The sequence below is a fragment of the Myotis yumanensis genome, unplaced genomic scaffold (assembly GCF_028538775.1).
Source record: "Myotis yumanensis isolate MYYU_CA2020_CCGP unplaced genomic scaffold, mMyoYum1.0.hap1 SCAF_10, whole genome shotgun sequence".
Taxonomy (NCBI): domain Eukaryota; kingdom Metazoa; phylum Chordata; class Mammalia; order Chiroptera; family Vespertilionidae; genus Myotis; species Myotis yumanensis.
Window position 1 is genome coordinate 36244578 of NW_027223761.1, and position 17176 is coordinate 36261753.

Genomic DNA, 17176 nt, shown 5'->3' on the forward strand with positions numbered 1-17176 from the left:
GAGATAGACAAGAGGGAGGGAAGGTGTTGCCTTCCAGGTAGAAGAAGCAACATGCTGGGGAGCAGAAGCCATAACAGAGCAACTGAATGTTCAGCTGTGTGTATCAGTCAGGGCTCTCATGTGATAGAAACCCAACTCAAACTAGCTTAAACCAAAGAAAATGAAAATGAATAAAAGCCAGGGTTTGTGGTTTCAGGTAGCACTGAATCCAGATGCTCAAGTTGGATCATTAATAATTGTCCCATCCCATCTCTCAAGTCCCCTCTCTTCTTGGGAAATGGCCACCAACAACTCCAGGCTGGCTTCCCATCATTGGAAAGAGAGTTCCTCTTCCCCATTATTGAATTCCCAGGATTGCCTCTCACTGAACTCCCATGGCTATCCCTGCACCCATCACTGTGGCTGGGGTAGTGAATTCACTGACAGGCTGAGGATGGTACACAGTCCCACTCCTGGCACTTGAGGTGAGGTGGGAGGTAGGATTAGCTCTTTCCTGACTAATGTAATTGAGATGAAGAGGGATTTCACTCAATGGAAATTGGGAAGCTATGAACAGAAGGGGGAATGGAGGCTGGAGAGTCACAATGGGAGTGGCCTCAGGAGGCATACATGGGGTCAGCAAAAGTGGCTGGGCCCAGTTTGCCATTGGACATCATTCCATGAGGAATCCTGATGAGGTGAGGCAGGAGCATGGCATGGTCGGATATGGCTCTTAGCAAGATCACCGTGATAGGCACTGGAGGATGAGATGGAGGTGATAGCCTGGAGGTGGGGGTAGGGGGGTATGAAATGTCTGATATAACTGTGCAGGTAAAAGCTCATGAGCAAGAATGGAGATGAGAGGCACATTCCAGAGATAGGTACCCATACAGCATAAATGATGATCAGGACTTGATGACCAGTTGGTTGGACGTGGGGGGATTGAGGAAGAGGGAGGAATGTGGAGTGACTCCCATGTCATTCACCCAGAGAAGAAACAGTTTTGAACAAGAATGGAGGTAAACAGTGTGAGTGGAGGAAAGAAGGGAGAGGAAGTGGCCATGCGATTGTGTTTTTGGCCCATGATCTTCTGAGTGCTCCATGTATCCACACACCTTGAGCTCACTAGCTTGTTGAAGAAACATAGACCTGAAAGAAGAACATGCTAGCAGGGCAGATAGCACAGAGTTGGGGCTCCTGCTGGCCTTCCCTAACAGTGGAGATTGGGATAGTACTGGGAACCTAGGTGGCTTCATGACCATTTGTGACAGAGGACCTGCCACAGCCACAGGCTAGAAGTCACAGGGGCCAAACCTGCTGAGGAAGCCCTGTCTGACCCCACGCAGCCTCTCCATAGCTCAGCACTGGGCCCAGGCGAGGTTTGACTGGCCGTCTGCTCTGGGCAGCATCCCTGGGCTGGGGCATGGAGTAGCAGGGACTCTCACCCTGTGCTCACCCTCCCTCTGCAGACTCTGCGGGGCATATCATTGACCTGGTAAATGACCAGCTGCCAGACATCAGCATCTCAGAGGAGGACAAGAAGAAAAACCTGGCGCTGCTGGAGGAAGCCAAGTTGGTGAGTGAGCGATTCCTGACCCGACGTGGGAGGAAGTCCAGGAGCAGCCCCGGAGACTCTCCGTCAGGTAGGATGCACGTGGGCTGCCCTGAGCCCCTCTGAGGAGGGATGGGAGGGGGACAGCCAAGCCTGGCTGCACTGGAAGCCCTGCTTTGACTTGCCTGCCCCCCGGGCCTCTAGGCCCAGGAGGACTGAGCCTTATGGAGAGGTTCCGGTGAGGCCCCATTTCAGAAGCTCCAAAATATGGACCCAACTCTAGCCCAGAAAACTCTTTTTGTTTTGGGGGGCCTGTGTGTGACCACTGTGGCTTCCTGTTTCTATGAGAATGTCAGCCCATATGATACCCATGAACTTAACGGGAGCTCCCCCAGCTCTGAATCTTGCATGGAGAGAAATCCTGTGTGTGATGCCCATGTGTGCAGACTCCTGGGTCAGCCTGCATGGACAGAGTCTGCATGACTTCCCCACCTTCCCCAGGTGGTCCTGCTCTATGGGCACCTCCCCAGCAAAGGTCTGGAATGGCCAGCCCTGGGCTCCCTCTCCCTGATTTCCAGCTGGGGCCCCTGGGAAGGATCCGAGGCACTGTGGGGAAGGGAAGGGGAACGTGGTCTTCGGTATCTTCATGGAATTTCTGGATTAGAAGGAAGGTTTTCCTGGGCCTGAAGTCCACCCTGCTACACCTTTGGCTAAAATCACTCTTTTTCCTAAACAGAGTTGAGGCAAATTTTAGACAAGTCTGAACGTACTTAGAAGGCAAGGAGAGCCTCTGAAATCAGGGCCATCCTGTCAAGTCTGGGAGGTACAGTTTTTGGAGTTATATTTGCCAAGCAATGGCAGGTCCTCTGTTTCTAGAAGGTGCTTTGAGATCAGGTCAGGCCAGTCAGGCTGAGGAGTGTGACCCCAATCCTCACCCCTGTAGGTGACCCAGTGCCCCCTCTGTTGGGCTGGCAGCAGGGAGGCACTGGGCTGATCTCAATGAGGCAGACCCAGTTCTCAGAGGTCAGAAGTACCTGAAAGCATGTAAGTGTTAAGCGGAAGTCCTAAACCTTCACTAAAACTGGCCAATTTGTGTCTGTCTCAACAGCTGTTTCCCCAAATCTCAGCCCCAGAGCTTCTCCTACATCCTCGCGGAGCAACTCACTCACCATCCCCACGCTGCCTGGTGAGGTCCAGTCTCCTTGGCAGTTTCTGCCCTGTTTCTCCCTTTGGGTGGCAGCTCAGCCCCTCCCTTGGCCTGACCACAAGGCCTACCATCTTGCAGGCTTCCCAGGTAGACCCTCTGTTTGGCCCCCTCTCCAGGGGCTCCCAGCTGGGCCTGGCTGGGCTGCCTCAGAGGTGGGAGATATATGTTACGTTGGGGTTTTGAGCTAATGTGGGGAGACAGGTCTAGCCCAGGATGAGGTAGGTTGTGGAAGGGGGGGCTATGGCTTGCATTCTTTGCCTAGAGAGAAGTCAGAGAGTTCATTTCAGCGCTTATTGGGAAAGGCCTCTATTTGAGCCACTCTTTGCTTTTTGGTTTCTTGTCTTTCATTAGGCTGTGTTCTGGGCCACACCCTCAGACCAGCAGGGGAAGGGAGGGTGCCAGGGAGAACAGCCTGCCCATGTCAGAGCTGTGGGGCCAGCTCAGGCTCAGGCCAGGCTGCCTGGGTTCAGATCCCAGTGCTGACATGTCCTGTGTGACCTTGACCTCCCTCCGCCTCATTTGCCTTGTGTGGTTTCTGTGATGACTAAATGAGGATTCAGCACAGAACCTGGCATGTAAGAGGCATTCAACAAATGGTGGTGTTACTGGCTCCCAGGCCTGGGGGAGATAAGGGAGGACATTCTGGGGAGGTAGATGTGCTTCGCTAAAGGAACAGCTGAGGTGTGGGGTGCTGGACAGCTCTCAGCAGTGTCTGGACCATTCCAGGTTTGGATGCATGCAGTGGCCCACAGCCCCCTCTGCTCGGAGCACCAGCACAGGTAACGGGGGCCCCATTTGGGTTTTCTATGCCAACTTGTCTCCTCTTACTCCTTAACCCCAAGAGGCCCTTCACAACCCACTGAAGTGAGGGTGCTGGGTGGGGGAGGCACCTACGCCACTGCTAGAAATACCCCTCATTGGGGGTATTCGAAGAGGCGATATGGTCCCTTCACATCACTGACTGACTCGTGTTTAATTTCTCCAGCAGAAGGGGGATGAGGCCGAAGTCTCTTCACATCACCTTGGCGAGCCTGTGAGTTTGAGCTCTGCCCAATTTGGGTGCGGGAGATACAGTGTCCTAGCAGCCTAGGCTGGCCCCAGGCAGCTATGAGTGGGTGCACATGAGTGGACAGTCAAGGCTGGGGAAGCAAGAAGGTTGCTCTGCCCCATTGTGACAGGAAATCTGAGGTGGTGGTGGTGGGGGGGTGGGTGAGAAGGCAGGATTCCGTGGGGTGACCTCCATGGTGGTCCTGCCTATAGCCCTGCACCCCCAGCCAGGCTGCTGGCCAGAGACCAGGGTGACCTCGGGGCCCAGCAGGAGCCAAGCAAGGCACTTGCTCTAGTGAAACTGCAGGAAGGCTCCAGGCCCTGGTTGGAATTCTTCTTGGGGCAGCAGGGAAACCTCATCTTTTCCTCACACCTGCTCAGAGGAAAGTGATGGAGAGGGTGTTGAGGGCAGCATATACTACAGTCTCATCTAGAACGGGGTCTGGGCTAGAGTCCTCTGGGGGAGCTTCAGCCGCATGTAAACAGCCACACAAAGACCGGACACAGAGCCACGTGCTCCTCACAGAGCAAGCTTCCCATGGGAAATGAAAGGACAGTGAACCTCTGAGCCATGAGATATCTATCACCTTTGCAAGAATCACCTCATCTAAATATTCATAACCTCTTCTGGATTATGGAACTCTGAGAAATTGTTAAAAGCTGTGGATTCTCTTCCCCCAAAATACATACAGCACACACACAAACACACATATGTATGTGCATATAATTTCAGAGGGTTCACAAATCTGATGAGAAATCTAAGCCCCTAAAAGTTAAGGGCTTTGCCAGGCAGAGCCAGGACTAGGATCTGGGGCAACTGAGTTAAGGCCAAAACATGTGATTGCCCCGAACTGCCCTCGGTTCCACTCTTCTCTCTGGCTCCTAGACTTCGGGAGTTCTTGGCAGGTTTTGAATGGCAGGTCCCTGGTCCTGGGTGTTTTACAAACCTTAGGCTTGTCTGTGGGTCCTCTTTACTGGAGCAGACTCCCACCTATCTCACACCCCTACACACACGCTCACACATGTCCCTTAGCAGGGTCTGTGGTCCCACATGTCTGCTCCCCAACCTGCCCCCAGGGTCCCGTTCTACCTTGTCTCTTTCAGAATATCCCCAAAGGGCTAGCTGACCGGAAGCAAAATGACCAGAGGAAAGTGTCTCAGGGCAGGCTGACTCCTCGCACTCCCACAGCTGAGAAGTCCAAAGAGATTGCAATAGAACAAAAGGAAAACTTTGATCCCCTCCAGTGCCCTGAGGCCACACCCAAGGGCCCAGCCTCTGGCTTAGGCAGTGTCGGGAAAATGGCCCTGAACAGCCCGCAGCCTGGCCCTGCTGAGAATGAGCTGGACAAGCCGCTCCTGAAGACAGCCAGGGAGGGCAACCCTCTGCCCAGAAGTCCGGCCCAGGGCTCTGGAGGGGCAGCTTCCCCGGGCCCCCAGGGAAAAGGCACCGCTGGAGAGCCAGGAGGGTCCAAGGTTGGCTCCAAAACCGAGCTTCGGCCCCCTCCTTCCCGGCCACCCCTGCTTCGGGGCGTCTCCTGGGACAGTGGCCCCGAAGAACCTGGCCCCCGGCTGCAGCAAGTGCTTGCCAAGCTGCCCCTAGCAGAGGAAGAGAAGCGTTTTGCAGGCAAAGCTAGCAGCAAGCTGGCCAAGGTGCCTGGACTCAAAGACTTACAGATACAAGTGCAGCCCGTGCGGATGCAGAAACTGACCAAGCTCCGTGAGGTGGGTTACTGGGGGCAGCTGGGTTGGGTGTGCACTCCAGGTCCCCCTGGGAGGAAGACCTCTGTGGGCTGAGCTGGGCCCTGGGGCAGGGCAGTTCTGGCCTGCACATGGGCCTCATGGGGCCCTAAACTTCCCCACCCTGATAAATCAGGTCCACTGAACAGCATCTTCATAAACACCAGTTTCAGGTGCTTTACCCCACTTGCTTGGGTGAGGTCAGTGTGGGACACAGTTGACACACAACACCACATTCAGGGGGAGGTGGTGTGCAGAGGTACATGGGCCCTCAGTCCTGGGCTTGTTTCCCCCTCCAGCTGGAGCTGGTGGCTCATAAACAGGAAGCCCTTGATGGAGTGCCTTGTCATGCCTAGGACTGGGTTAGGCAAGGATAAAATATCTTTTCCTTTATCATGGCCCTAAGCTTTCCTTCCTGATGTCTCTTAACAAAGGGCCTCAAATACATCCCTAAGTATAATAATGGCTATGAGGGGCTGCTCCCCTCCTTGGTGAATTTCTTCCAGCATCCATGATGTCCCCCAGCGTTTACTGGCCATCAAACCAGGCACAGTGGTCTTTCATGGGGCTGCCACCCTATGCTTGGGTGAGTGGGGGTGTCCAGATATGGAGCAGAGAGAGACCGGGATGTGAGGGACAGAAGAGGTCAACAGAACAAAGGAGTCTTTATCCAATCCCCACTTCCCCAGAGGGCCAACCCAGGCCACAGGCCAGCCAACCAGGACTCCACAGGGCAGGACCTGGCACCCCCACCACCTGAGCTGGACAAGACTCTCTTGGCTCCTCTACAGAGGGGCGTGGGGCAGAGAAGGAATAGAGGCACCCAGTAGCAGTCAGTGGGTCCTCTTTACAAGTGAGGAGGTTTCTGTGCTAGCAGGACACACTCTAGTGCTGACCACTGTCCTATTCAGAAACCTGCCATGATGCTGAGTTGTAGGCTCAGGGGATGCTAGGGCCTGGCTGCTGATGTTAACATTTCACACTAGTGTGTCAGCACAGGCTGGAAGGTCTGCCTGTGACGGGCCATAGTCCCAGATCTCTGGGGAAGGTGGCACCAAGGGGGCCAGATAGCCAGGTATTTGCCTTCATGGACCTCTGGCAATGAAGAGAAGGCAGGCCCAGGCAACAGGCCATCCCTGCCCAATACCCCTGCAAGCTTTTCTCTGCAGCAAAGAAAGCCACAAAGAACCTGGGGGCCCCATCCCACTAACCTCTGCCCTGGCAGCTGAGTACCCCCATCCCAATCCAGTGTGCTAAGAGCTGATTGGCTGTGGGCTTCTGGTTTGCTAAGGAAACAGGTAAAAGGCTCTATCCGGTGACTCCTGTTTGGGCCATAAGCTCCATCCTTTCCTGCTTTATCCAGGGGGCAAACCATTCAAGTGGCCTCTGTCACACGGGCACTGAAATCTCTTAATAGCGCCAGCCACAGGGGTGAGGAGCTGGATCAGGCATTTCCACCTGGGGGCACTGATCTGGTGCCGATGGACTTGGAGCAGGTGTGAGCTGACCTATGCTACATACTGTGGTCAGAATCCTCATCTCTCCCCCGGCTCTGCCTTCTGAGGCCCCAGGCAGGACATTGGCTGCTGAGCCTGCTGCCTTGAGGCAGCACTTCTCAGGCCTCATCTGTGTGGAGAGTTTAGTGACTCAAGCCACTGAGAATGAATGGGGGCAGGCCACAACTCCTGGGAGTGGGAGCTCACTGCTTAGAACAATAGGGCAGGAAGCTCCAGCCGCTCAGAGCACAGCCAGGAGCTCACCAAAGATTGTTTCCAGGGGCAGCCACATACCCATCCAGGGACCCTCCCTTCCCCAGAGCTCTGGGCTCTGCTTCTGTTGTTCTCCAGCCTCAGCCACAGGGTGGCTGGCAGCTCATTCACCAGGAGGCCCGCAGGCTAGTTAAACATGCAATAGTTCTTCACTCAAGGAATGTGGTGCCACTGTGGGTTTCAGGCACCTTTGTGGGCTGAGAGAAGGGCTGGCTTCCTGGTCCCCTCAGATGCCACCTGGTCATGATTGTCCACACACTTCGGAGGCTGCCCCTGGTGTCTCGCACATTGAGTGGCCACAGAGCCATAGACAGAACTGAGAAAAGAGTCCAGTCTGATGTCCTCATCTGAAATGCTGTCTTTTGCTTTTTCTAAAAAGGAGCACATCCTGATGAGAAATCAGAACTTAGTGGGGCTCAAGCTTCCAGAACTTAGTGAAGCGGCGGAGCAGGAAAAAGGTAGGTGGGACCCAGCAGAGGCACTCCTCAGGCCACAGCTGGTCTCATTTTTGTCAGATCAAAGTGTAAACACTAGACTTCGAGTCAGAGCCTTTGTCTGTCCCAGTGGTGAGTGTGGACCGAACACAGAGCAGCCCCTCGGTAAATATTTGCAGATGAATAAATTAATCAGGTCATATTTCCTGCCCACTCAGAGAACCTCTAAACGTGTCTCCTTCCAACCAACCCTCCTTGTAGACCTTGCTAGTCTTCCTTGAGGCTTATTAGCACCAAGTGGGCCTGGAAGGGTGACCCAGGTCTGAACTTTTGATGCTTCCTTTTTCTTTTCCTCTCACACCCGGAAGCCACACAAATAGAACAGTTCCTCTTTTCAAGATATCAGAGTCATCTCTTGCTTTCGAATCTGCTGTCACCACAAAGTTCAAGCCCCAGCCCTTCCCTCCTAGTGACTGCAAGTCCCCACCCAGCCATCCTGCCAGACTCATCTTCTGAAAAATGAGACCTTGGGTCTTTTCCCCTGACCCCCAATCCCTGGCTCACCCCTCCTGATATCTCCTATCTCATGCTACCTGTAGTCAGTCTCAGCATAGAAGCCTTCTGCTTAAGGATTGTCATATGGGCATGTCCAGGGTGCCACCAACCATGTTGGAAGACCCTGGTCTGAAATATAGTAACTAACACTTACCTATTCAACATTAACAGAAGATTCCAAGTAGTAAAATTTCCAACAATGTTTTATTTTTTATTCTTATTTATTAATCATTATATTATTTTCCTTTTTATTGAATTTATTGGGGTGACATTGGTTAATAAAATTATATAGGTTTCAAGTGTATAATTGTATAATACATCATCTGTATATTGTATTGTATGTGTACCACTCCAAGCCAACAATTTTTTAAAGTACTAATTTTAGAAAAAATTAACCATCTTTAGAGGAAATATGGGAAGATTATTATATACTGCTCTATTTTTAATTTTTAATTTATTAAAGCAGATTCAAAACACTAGGAAAATATTTATCTTAAAATTCCACCATAACCCCATAAATTCTGAAAAAGCAACAATTTCTATTTTTCCCCAGTATTTACACATATTTTTAATTTTCTTCACAATTAATTTGATGGTAGATATAACTTCCTATTCCTACTTTTAAAAGTTATTTCGTAACTAATTTCATGTATTTTGACTCGTTCTCATATTTATCATTTAATGGGTACACACTATCCTTTTGTGTTGCTGTATCTATTGTTAGGGATTTCAGATGTTTATAGTTAACTATGATGAAGAACCCTACTCTAAACAGCTTTGTACTTGTAGTTTATTTTTTTCTTCCTTTAATTTACCCCCTTGAGATAAATTCTCATGCTTGAGAGTCAGTGGGTCAAAGTGTAGAAACATTTGCATTTACTGAATTGTCTCCAAAGTATAAAGCTTCCTGCAAGGGCTGAGCGAGGAGCCTTTCTCCTGAGAACAAACAGTACTAGACTTTGCTTTGCTTTTTCTCCTTATTGGCCAGAATATAGTGAGAACCAGATAATCAGTAATAATAACAACTATAATGTATTATTAGTATCAGTGTGAAATGCTACTTCATTATTACTTCAATTAATTTGCTAGCAAGCAAGCTCAAACTTTAAATTTTTAAATATTTATTTCCTTCCCCCCTCTCCCTCTTATTGGGTGAATTACCATTTGGATCTTGGGTGTTTTTGTTGTTGTTGGTTTGTTTGTTTTTGTTGGTAATGTATATAAACTCTATATATAATAACCAGTTGTTGGCTGTATCTTTCTATTTTTCATTCTATCATTTTTTTTTTGCTTTTAAACAAGTTTTGTATTATTTTAGAGAAATCAAAGTTTTTATAAAATCTTTTTTGCCTATCTTTTCCTTTGAGAAGTCTTCCATTATTTCATTTAAATCATTATAAAATGATTAATTCTCTTTAATTGGGACAGTAAGTCTATTTTCTACTAGTTTGTCTATAGTTTGATCTATTTATATTTTTTTGCTAATATCTCTGAAATTTATTTTAACATAGGTATTTGAAGATTTAAGACCCTGTTACCTCAATCATATTTTAATAATTTTATTTCTTACTATATTGTGGCTTAGATAAGTATATACTACATTCTTTTTCAAAAATATTTTTATTGATTTCACAGGGAAAGAGAGATAGAAATACCAATGATGAGAGAGAATCATTGATAGGCTGCCTCCTACACGCCCCCTACTGGGGACTGAGCCCGCAACCTGGGCATGTGGCCTTGACTGGAATCAAACCCCGGGACCCTTCAGTCCACAGGCCTACACTCTATCCACTGAGCCAAACCTGCTACATTCTTTTTTTTATATATTCCAAAGACTAGCTCTGAACCTTAGATTCTGTTTTATTCTGACCAGAACTGCATTATTTTAATTACTGCTGCCTTTTCACATGTTCTAGTGTGCAGTGGGGTTATTTCTCCCTTATTGCTTTTCTTTTTCAGAATATTCATTATATCCTAGATGCAAAGACTCAGTTAAATTAATGGAAAAAACTGGACAAGAAGCCAGGAGATTTGAGTTGGTGTCCCCAGTCCAGACACATACTAACAAAGTCTTTAAATATTTTCCTCATCCTCTGTGGGTCTCCACTCCTTGTTGGATTAGATGACCTAAGATTCAAGGATTCCAGGTCCTTTCCAGTTTGCCTCCTAGTTACCAAATTCTTTAAGTGAAATTTATACCATTTTATACATTTTAATTGTGAGTGCTCGAAAGCTGCACATTGGATTCAGAACTGTCCAAGTTTTGTTTGTTGCAGCTTATAGATTATTAAATTATTTAATTTGCAAACATTTAGTTCTCATTTAGAAACATGGTTTATCCCTCTATTAATTTAGGTATTCCTTTCTTTTTCTCTAAAATATAGGTCTCCCATCTCTCTTATTGGGGCATGTTGCACATGACTGATATTTTTTTATTATTTATGAAGAAGACTCTTTTTTCATTAGAGTTTTCTAGTTGATAGTGGCATAGATGAATGCTGCTTGGTTATTATACATATTTCTTATATAATATTATTATCAAATGGGAGAGGGTGATTACTATAGTATTAAAGAGCATAATTACTATTATTAGAGTGATTACTAGGTCCCCGGTACTGTGCTAAGCATTTGACAATATTTCACATAATGCTCACAACTCCGGGAGGTGGGCCTTATTATACCCATTTTACAAAGGAGGAAATTGAGGCTCAGAGAGGACATGTTCACATGGTCAGTAATCGCCGAAGCCAGGACTGGAACCCAGATGTATCTAAATCCAAAGACTCGTGACCACCTTGCAGAATGCCATTCTTTTTCTGATTCAATCTTTGTATTTGTATCAAATTCACTATTTGTCTTTGATGTGTGATTGCATGAAACTTATGTGTATTTTTCTTCTGTATCTATACATGTTTTATTACTGTGTAACATGCTCTAATGTGATAATGGTGATAAGGAGAACACTGCCCTGGTTTCTGTTTATGATTGAATTGTTTTTGTGTTTTTCTTTCAAGGATCATGTTGTGTCTGACTATTAAACAAATGCACTCTTTTAATTTTTAAATATTATTTCATATTTATATTATTTTATATTATAAATTAGAAAAAGATAGAATATGTAATCTTTTATTATATATCATATTTTTTCCATTTTATTTTATATATTTATATCCTATATATTTCTTATGTTTATGTTTTGAGTTTTTATTTTAAGGAAACATTCTTCTCTTGCAAGTTTGAAGATTTGTGTTAAATTTTATCAAGTTGCTTTGGATATGTATTGAAAGAATAATGTAATTTTGTCATTTAATATATCACTGAATACTTTTCTCTATATAGAAGTAAACGCTTGTGGTCCTGGAATAAGAAGAGTTCTTGTTATCTAGGGGGACAGAGATTAGAGAAACAAACATTCCATTTCATACTGTGATAGATTTTATTAGGAAGAAGGATCTGGAGGTGCTAGAAGAGTCCTTCCTAGAAAAGTGAGATTTGAGTAGATACATAAAGACTGAATGGGAGGGGCAAGGGCATTCCAGGTAGAGGCAACCACATGTACTTAGCCAAAGAGGAGGAATGAGTTGTTGAAGATCCCAAGATGCTGGAGAGGGTTAACCACAGAGGGTGTTGTAGGTCCTACTATGGATTCTAATGCTCGTCCTAAGAAGAGCTGAACTGGATTAGCATTTCAGCGATTTCTCTGGCATGTGGCCAGTGGATTGAGCTGGGAAAGGACTGAGGAGTGCAGACAGAGGGAAGAGATGGGAGGCTACTGAGATAGCCAAGGGACCTGATTACGACAGCTGGGACAAGGCCCTCTCCATGGTGGCAGGGCCTGAGCCCTTTTCATCTCTGCATCCCCAGTGGTCAGCCCTGGAACTGACTCAGTCTTACATCTTTGGCTTGAAATGACCTCCAAATGATCCTACGTCCTATGAGACTCAAACGTCCTACAAGTGGTCCCTGTGAAGAGAACTGGAGAGACCACATGCAAAAGCCACTCCCTCTCCTACCCACGTTCCTCAGAAACTAAAGGAGAGCCAAAGTTTGTAAGACTCTGGAATGTTCTGATAAGGATCTTCCCCATCTCCCAAAGGAACAGCAAACTATCATAAGAGACTCGTGTTTACCCCATGAGCTCATATGCACTGCTGTATTTAGAGCCTGTTAAAGGGCAGCCTCTCCAGCTCTCAGAGAGGCCTCCCAAACTCATTTGTCCTGGATACAGAAGGAATGCAGCTCTTTTACAGGGCTTTTAGAATGCAGGGAAAAGAAGTCAGAACTCTGCAGATATCAATCAACACACACGTGGTTGCCCACCACGTCTCCAGCAATGTCCTAAACACTGTGGAGCATAGAGTACAGCATCCCACTTAGCTGGAAAGATAGAGTTCCACAACCTTTTTTTTAAAAAAAATCTTTGATTTCTTTAAAGTTTCACAACCTTGATGGTAGGAATTAAAATATGTGTCAGGATTCTGCTAGAATAAAGACCAGTATCACATAAAAACATTATATGAGCTGAGTGAAGTAGGTACTGTAATGCCCATTTTATATCTGAGCAAACTGAGGTATCGTGAGAACAAGAAACTTGCCCAAGGCTATGCAGGTGGCAAGTGGTGAAGCTAAAGCTCTTAATCACACAGACTCTAAAAATTAGAGAAAATAGGATGCCGCATGCATTTACTGAACACCTTCCATGGTTAATTTTCATTTTTAAAATTTGGTGTTTATAAGAGTCAAATTCATTTATCTGATAATTTGATCTCTGAGATCCATCTTGTTCCCTACCAGCCTTGGAGAGCAAGGTGTTGCTGTACACGGAGGTAAAAACATGGAGGAAGAAGCCATTAGCTCAGTAGTGGCAGTAAGTCAGGACAGGTTTCCAGGAGGAGAGCTTTGAGACAAGGAAGAGACGGCAGAGGGAATAGCAGGAGCAAAGGAATGCAGGCCTCTTCTAGTGCTTGGCATGTTCCAGGAACAGAAGAAATCCATTTGAGTCAAGTATGGGCCATGTGTCCCAGAGAGATGGACAGCAAGGGTGGAGAGTGGGTGGGGATCAGGGAGAGTGAAGGCTTTGAGGAGCAATTAATGAGTGTGAACTTTATTCAGGACCTCTTGTAAAGCCAGAGAAGTCTGCAGGTAAGGAAGCATCAGGATAAAAATTGAGTTTAAGGATAATTTTGGACACATTATGAAACCTGGCCTATAAAAGAAGAGTCTGAAGGCAGCGAGACCAGGTAAGAGGGTATGAAAACAGCCTGGTGAGAGGTGATGAGACTGTAGGTTGAGATGGACAGGTAGGGTTGTGAGGACAGGTTTGAGAGCTATTTAGGTCAGCTTGGCAGGACTTGGTAAGGAGATGAGGTGGAGAGGGAGACCAGGAAGACCACCAGACATCTGTCTGCATGGCTGAGGGGGTGTTGGGGTCATTAATCAGGATTGGGAGCTCTGAGACGCTCCATTGAGAATAAAGACAGTGAGTTTGGGTTTGGACATGTTGAATGTCCATAGGGATGCCACAATCTGACAGACCTGGTTTTTCGTCCTAGCTCTCAGCTAACAAGTTGGGACCCTGGGGAATCTACTTAACTTAGCTGAGCCTCAGTTTCCTAGCTTGTAGTTTCCCCAGAAAATGAACTTAGCAATATTTACTTTGCAAAGCTGTTGTAAGGAAGAATGAGGAAGTGTGCCTAATGCATAGTTGACGTTCAATAAATGGTAGCAGTTCAAATGGCTTTTATTAACCTGATCCAGGTGGCAATGCCTAGGAAGTGGGTGGGTTTCTGGACCTGGATGTTGATAGAGGTGTGGGCTGAGGCAGAGACATGCATTAAACAGGCAGTCCTTCCAGACACCCCAGTCTGGGCTCTGAGCCCTCAGTCTTAGGCAAGGAAAAGGCTCCCTGAGAAGACTGATCTGAAGAAAGTTTACCCCAACTAGTAGCTTTGGCCGTTTGGGGGTGATCCTGGAGCTCAGAGCACCTTTAACTACAATCCCCAAAAGTTACTTTTCCAAGTTCCTGAGATTGCCAGAAACAAATGTTTTCATTGGAATGAGCTAGTATAGACAGATATTTTAAAAATAACTTTACTGCTTTTGTTAAAAATACCTCATGTTCATTATTTTAAAATTCAACTAATAGTGAAAAATACAAACAAGAAAGTAAAAACAGCTTACACCAAATGTTCCTTTCTCCATAAATACAGAAGGAGGAAGGGAGGATGGAGAGAGATTATGTTAGATTGCTAGAAATACTTTTTAAAAAAGACAAGGTATTCAAATTTAACTGAATTTCAATTAAAGTAAATTAAAACTGTAGGACTTGTGAATTTTGGTAACTGCTTCCTCCAGAAAAAAAAAGAGATTAGTTTTTAAGAGTTTAAAATATATATTATGAAATGCATTAGGGAGTCATTGAGGTACTATTTTTTACATCACATGTTTCAAATTTGGATTCATGACTTCCCACAGGAAAAGATAAAATGGCAGCATTTCTTCCCACCTTTATTATTTCTTCCCACCTTCTCACTTCCACATATACAAATGACAATTACTTTTTTTTAAATATATTTTATTGATTTTTTACAGAGAGAAAGGGAGAGAGATAGAGAGTTAGAAACATCAATGAGAGAGACACATCGATCAGCTGCCTCCTGCACATCTCCTACTGGGGATGTGCCCGCAACCCAGGCACATGCCCTTGACCAGAATCGAATCTGGGACCCTTCAGTCCGCAGGCCAACGCTCTATCCACTGAGCCAAACCGGTTTTGGCGACAATTACTTTTATATTAAGTTTATAACCTTTATATTTCATTCTGCAACCATAATTTCCATAGTTGTTTAAGCCTTAAACTGATATGTAAAAGGACTTAATGCTCATCACTAATCCCTTTACTATGGCTGCTCATTCCCAATTTTATGATTTTGATTTATCTCTTGTTTAGCTGGATTTCATTCTTCAATAGTTTTCCTAGAAGGGCTCAGAGGTGCTATGTTCTCTCAATTATAGCATGTTTGAAAATGTTGTCTTTAATTCTTAAAGGACAGCCTGGATGGTTATAAATTTGGGGTCATTCTTTTCTTCAGAACTTTGTAAATGCTATACTGTATTCAGTGTTATAGAGAAGTCTGGGACCAGCTGATTTCCAGCACCTCAGTCCTCACCTCTCCCTGTAGATGGCTTATTCTCCTGTGAGGGTGTTAGAGAAGCATTTTATACATATATAATATGCAACCTGCAAGTTCAGCTTTTATCTCAATTGGGGAAAATTTTTCTTCTTTCTATCTTTGGATATGTTCTTTCTTTTGTTTTGTTCACTACTTCAGAGACTCCACAATCCCGAAATTTCTCATCAATGTCTCAAGTGCAAGTCCATTATTCTATCTCCATATACTTTAATCTTCCCTTCTTTACATTCCTTGTGCTCATTTCAGTCTCTCCCATCCTCCTCACTAATTTAGTTTGAGGCTCTATCTGTTTTATTCTTTCATATTTTCCACACATTGGTTAGTTCTATCTTTTTATAATTTCTTGCTTAGTTCTGTTGGTCTTCAATTCATTTCCTTAAATTGTAATCTTCTATCTTTCTGTGATCTCTCATCTCATCTCTGATTTCCTATTTTCATTTTTGCCAGGTTCTAATTTTTCCACGAGTCAAAGAATTTGTGGTATACATTTTGCACAAAAGTGCATTTTTGCTGTGTTGTTGCCTCTGTTTTTATCCTGACATCTGTCTCCTGCATGTTTCCTTTCTCCTTTCCTTTATACCTTCCTTCCTATTTTGACTATAGAGTATTTTGAAAGAGTTGCCAAGCCATTTGTTTTTATTTCATGTCCTTTTTACATGGGCATTTCTACCTGAATTTTCTCTTCACCCAGATATATTATGCAGGTCAATTTTCACTGCCTCTTCCACCTTACCTGAGACTTCTGTCCTCCCTGCAGCATTTAGTAGGGGACTGGGTGTTCTGTGTCTGCTTTGCTATTGCTTGGATGGTGGGGGAAGGGGAAGTTCAGAGGGAGCTGTGTGTAGTGGTGCTTGTGGGATTTGTTTCTGCTCTTTTTCTAACTTTGTTCATAGTCCCAATACTTGGTTTATTACACCAAAGTGGGGGCTTATCTTATTTCTTTAGATGGGGAGTAGTGGATTATGTGTTATTTCACCAATTCAGGGTAGAATCATAGAAACAATCTACTTAGGTATTTATTTCCCAGATGTGAACCAACTATTTCCAACTATCCTGTCAGGTAAAGGAAGGAAAAGAGACCAATTCCAAGGAGTTTGGCCACTGTGCTATTTCTCAGAAGTGGCGGGTAGTGGGGGGTGCGTGCGGTGGGAGGGTGGGAGAACAGCTTCTGTTGGGGGGCTTTCCATGTGTCTCACTCCATCAGAGAAGCGTGTTTTCTTTATTTTCTCTTCATTTTCCTTTCTGGTAAATCCCTCCATATTGTTCTACATAATCAGCTCCAGTAGACTACTGTGCTGTCTTTTCTTTCTGTCTTTCCTTTCCTCTCCTACTTGTCAAGAAAAGCAAACAGCAGCAAGGCAGTTTTTCTCTGGTGGGATTTCTGCTATGGTGGGATGGGGACCTTTCTGCTCTAGAGAAATGTTCTGAATCTCCTCTGCAGGCTGTTTGCTCGCCTCCTCAGTCTGTCTCCCTCCCACTCTGGGGTATTGCACCCTCACATCTTCCTCTCAGTACTGAGTCTTTGAGGGTTTTCAAGGGTGGGAACTCTACTTTTATTTCTAATAAGTTTTTGTCTTTCTCCAACCATTATGTTGAAAGATATTGCCTTTTTCTGTATTTGAGAATGGTGGGTATATTTTTGGCTGATTTAAAAATTTGTCATTATTGTTAAGTTAATTTGGTTGAGTTTAGGACGAGGTTGG

At 45.6% G+C, this 17176-nt stretch overlaps 1 protein-coding gene and 1 long non-coding RNA gene across 10 annotated transcripts in view; one reads left to right on the plus strand and one right to left on the minus strand.

Moving 5' to 3' along the window:
* The window catches only part of LOC139017210 (uncharacterized), a 163030-nt gene that overhangs the window by 65492 nt on the left and 80362 nt on the right, over nucleotides 1–17176 (minus strand). The gene's annotated exons all lie outside the window — the stretch shown is intronic.
* Nucleotides 1–17176, plus strand: part of IRAG1 (inositol 1,4,5-triphosphate receptor associated 1) — a 110916-nt gene that overhangs the window by 50354 nt on the left and 43386 nt on the right. For 7 of the 9 annotated variants that reach the window (XM_070425297.1, XM_070425300.1, XM_070425304.1 and 4 more), the window contains 6 exons: nucleotides 1449–1622; nucleotides 2640–2717; nucleotides 3465–3517; nucleotides 3724–3771; nucleotides 4890–5507; nucleotides 7671–7749. In XM_070425297.1, coding sequence (XP_070281398.1) covers nucleotides 1449–1622; nucleotides 2640–2717; nucleotides 3465–3517; nucleotides 3724–3771; nucleotides 4890–5507; nucleotides 7671–7749 — 1050 coding nt within the window. Of the gene's footprint in view, nucleotides 1–1448; nucleotides 1623–2639; nucleotides 2718–3464; nucleotides 3518–3723; nucleotides 3772–4889; nucleotides 5508–7670; nucleotides 7750–17176 lie in introns of those variants that run through there. The other 2 variants (XM_070425298.1, XM_070425306.1) reach the window with 2 other exon arrangements.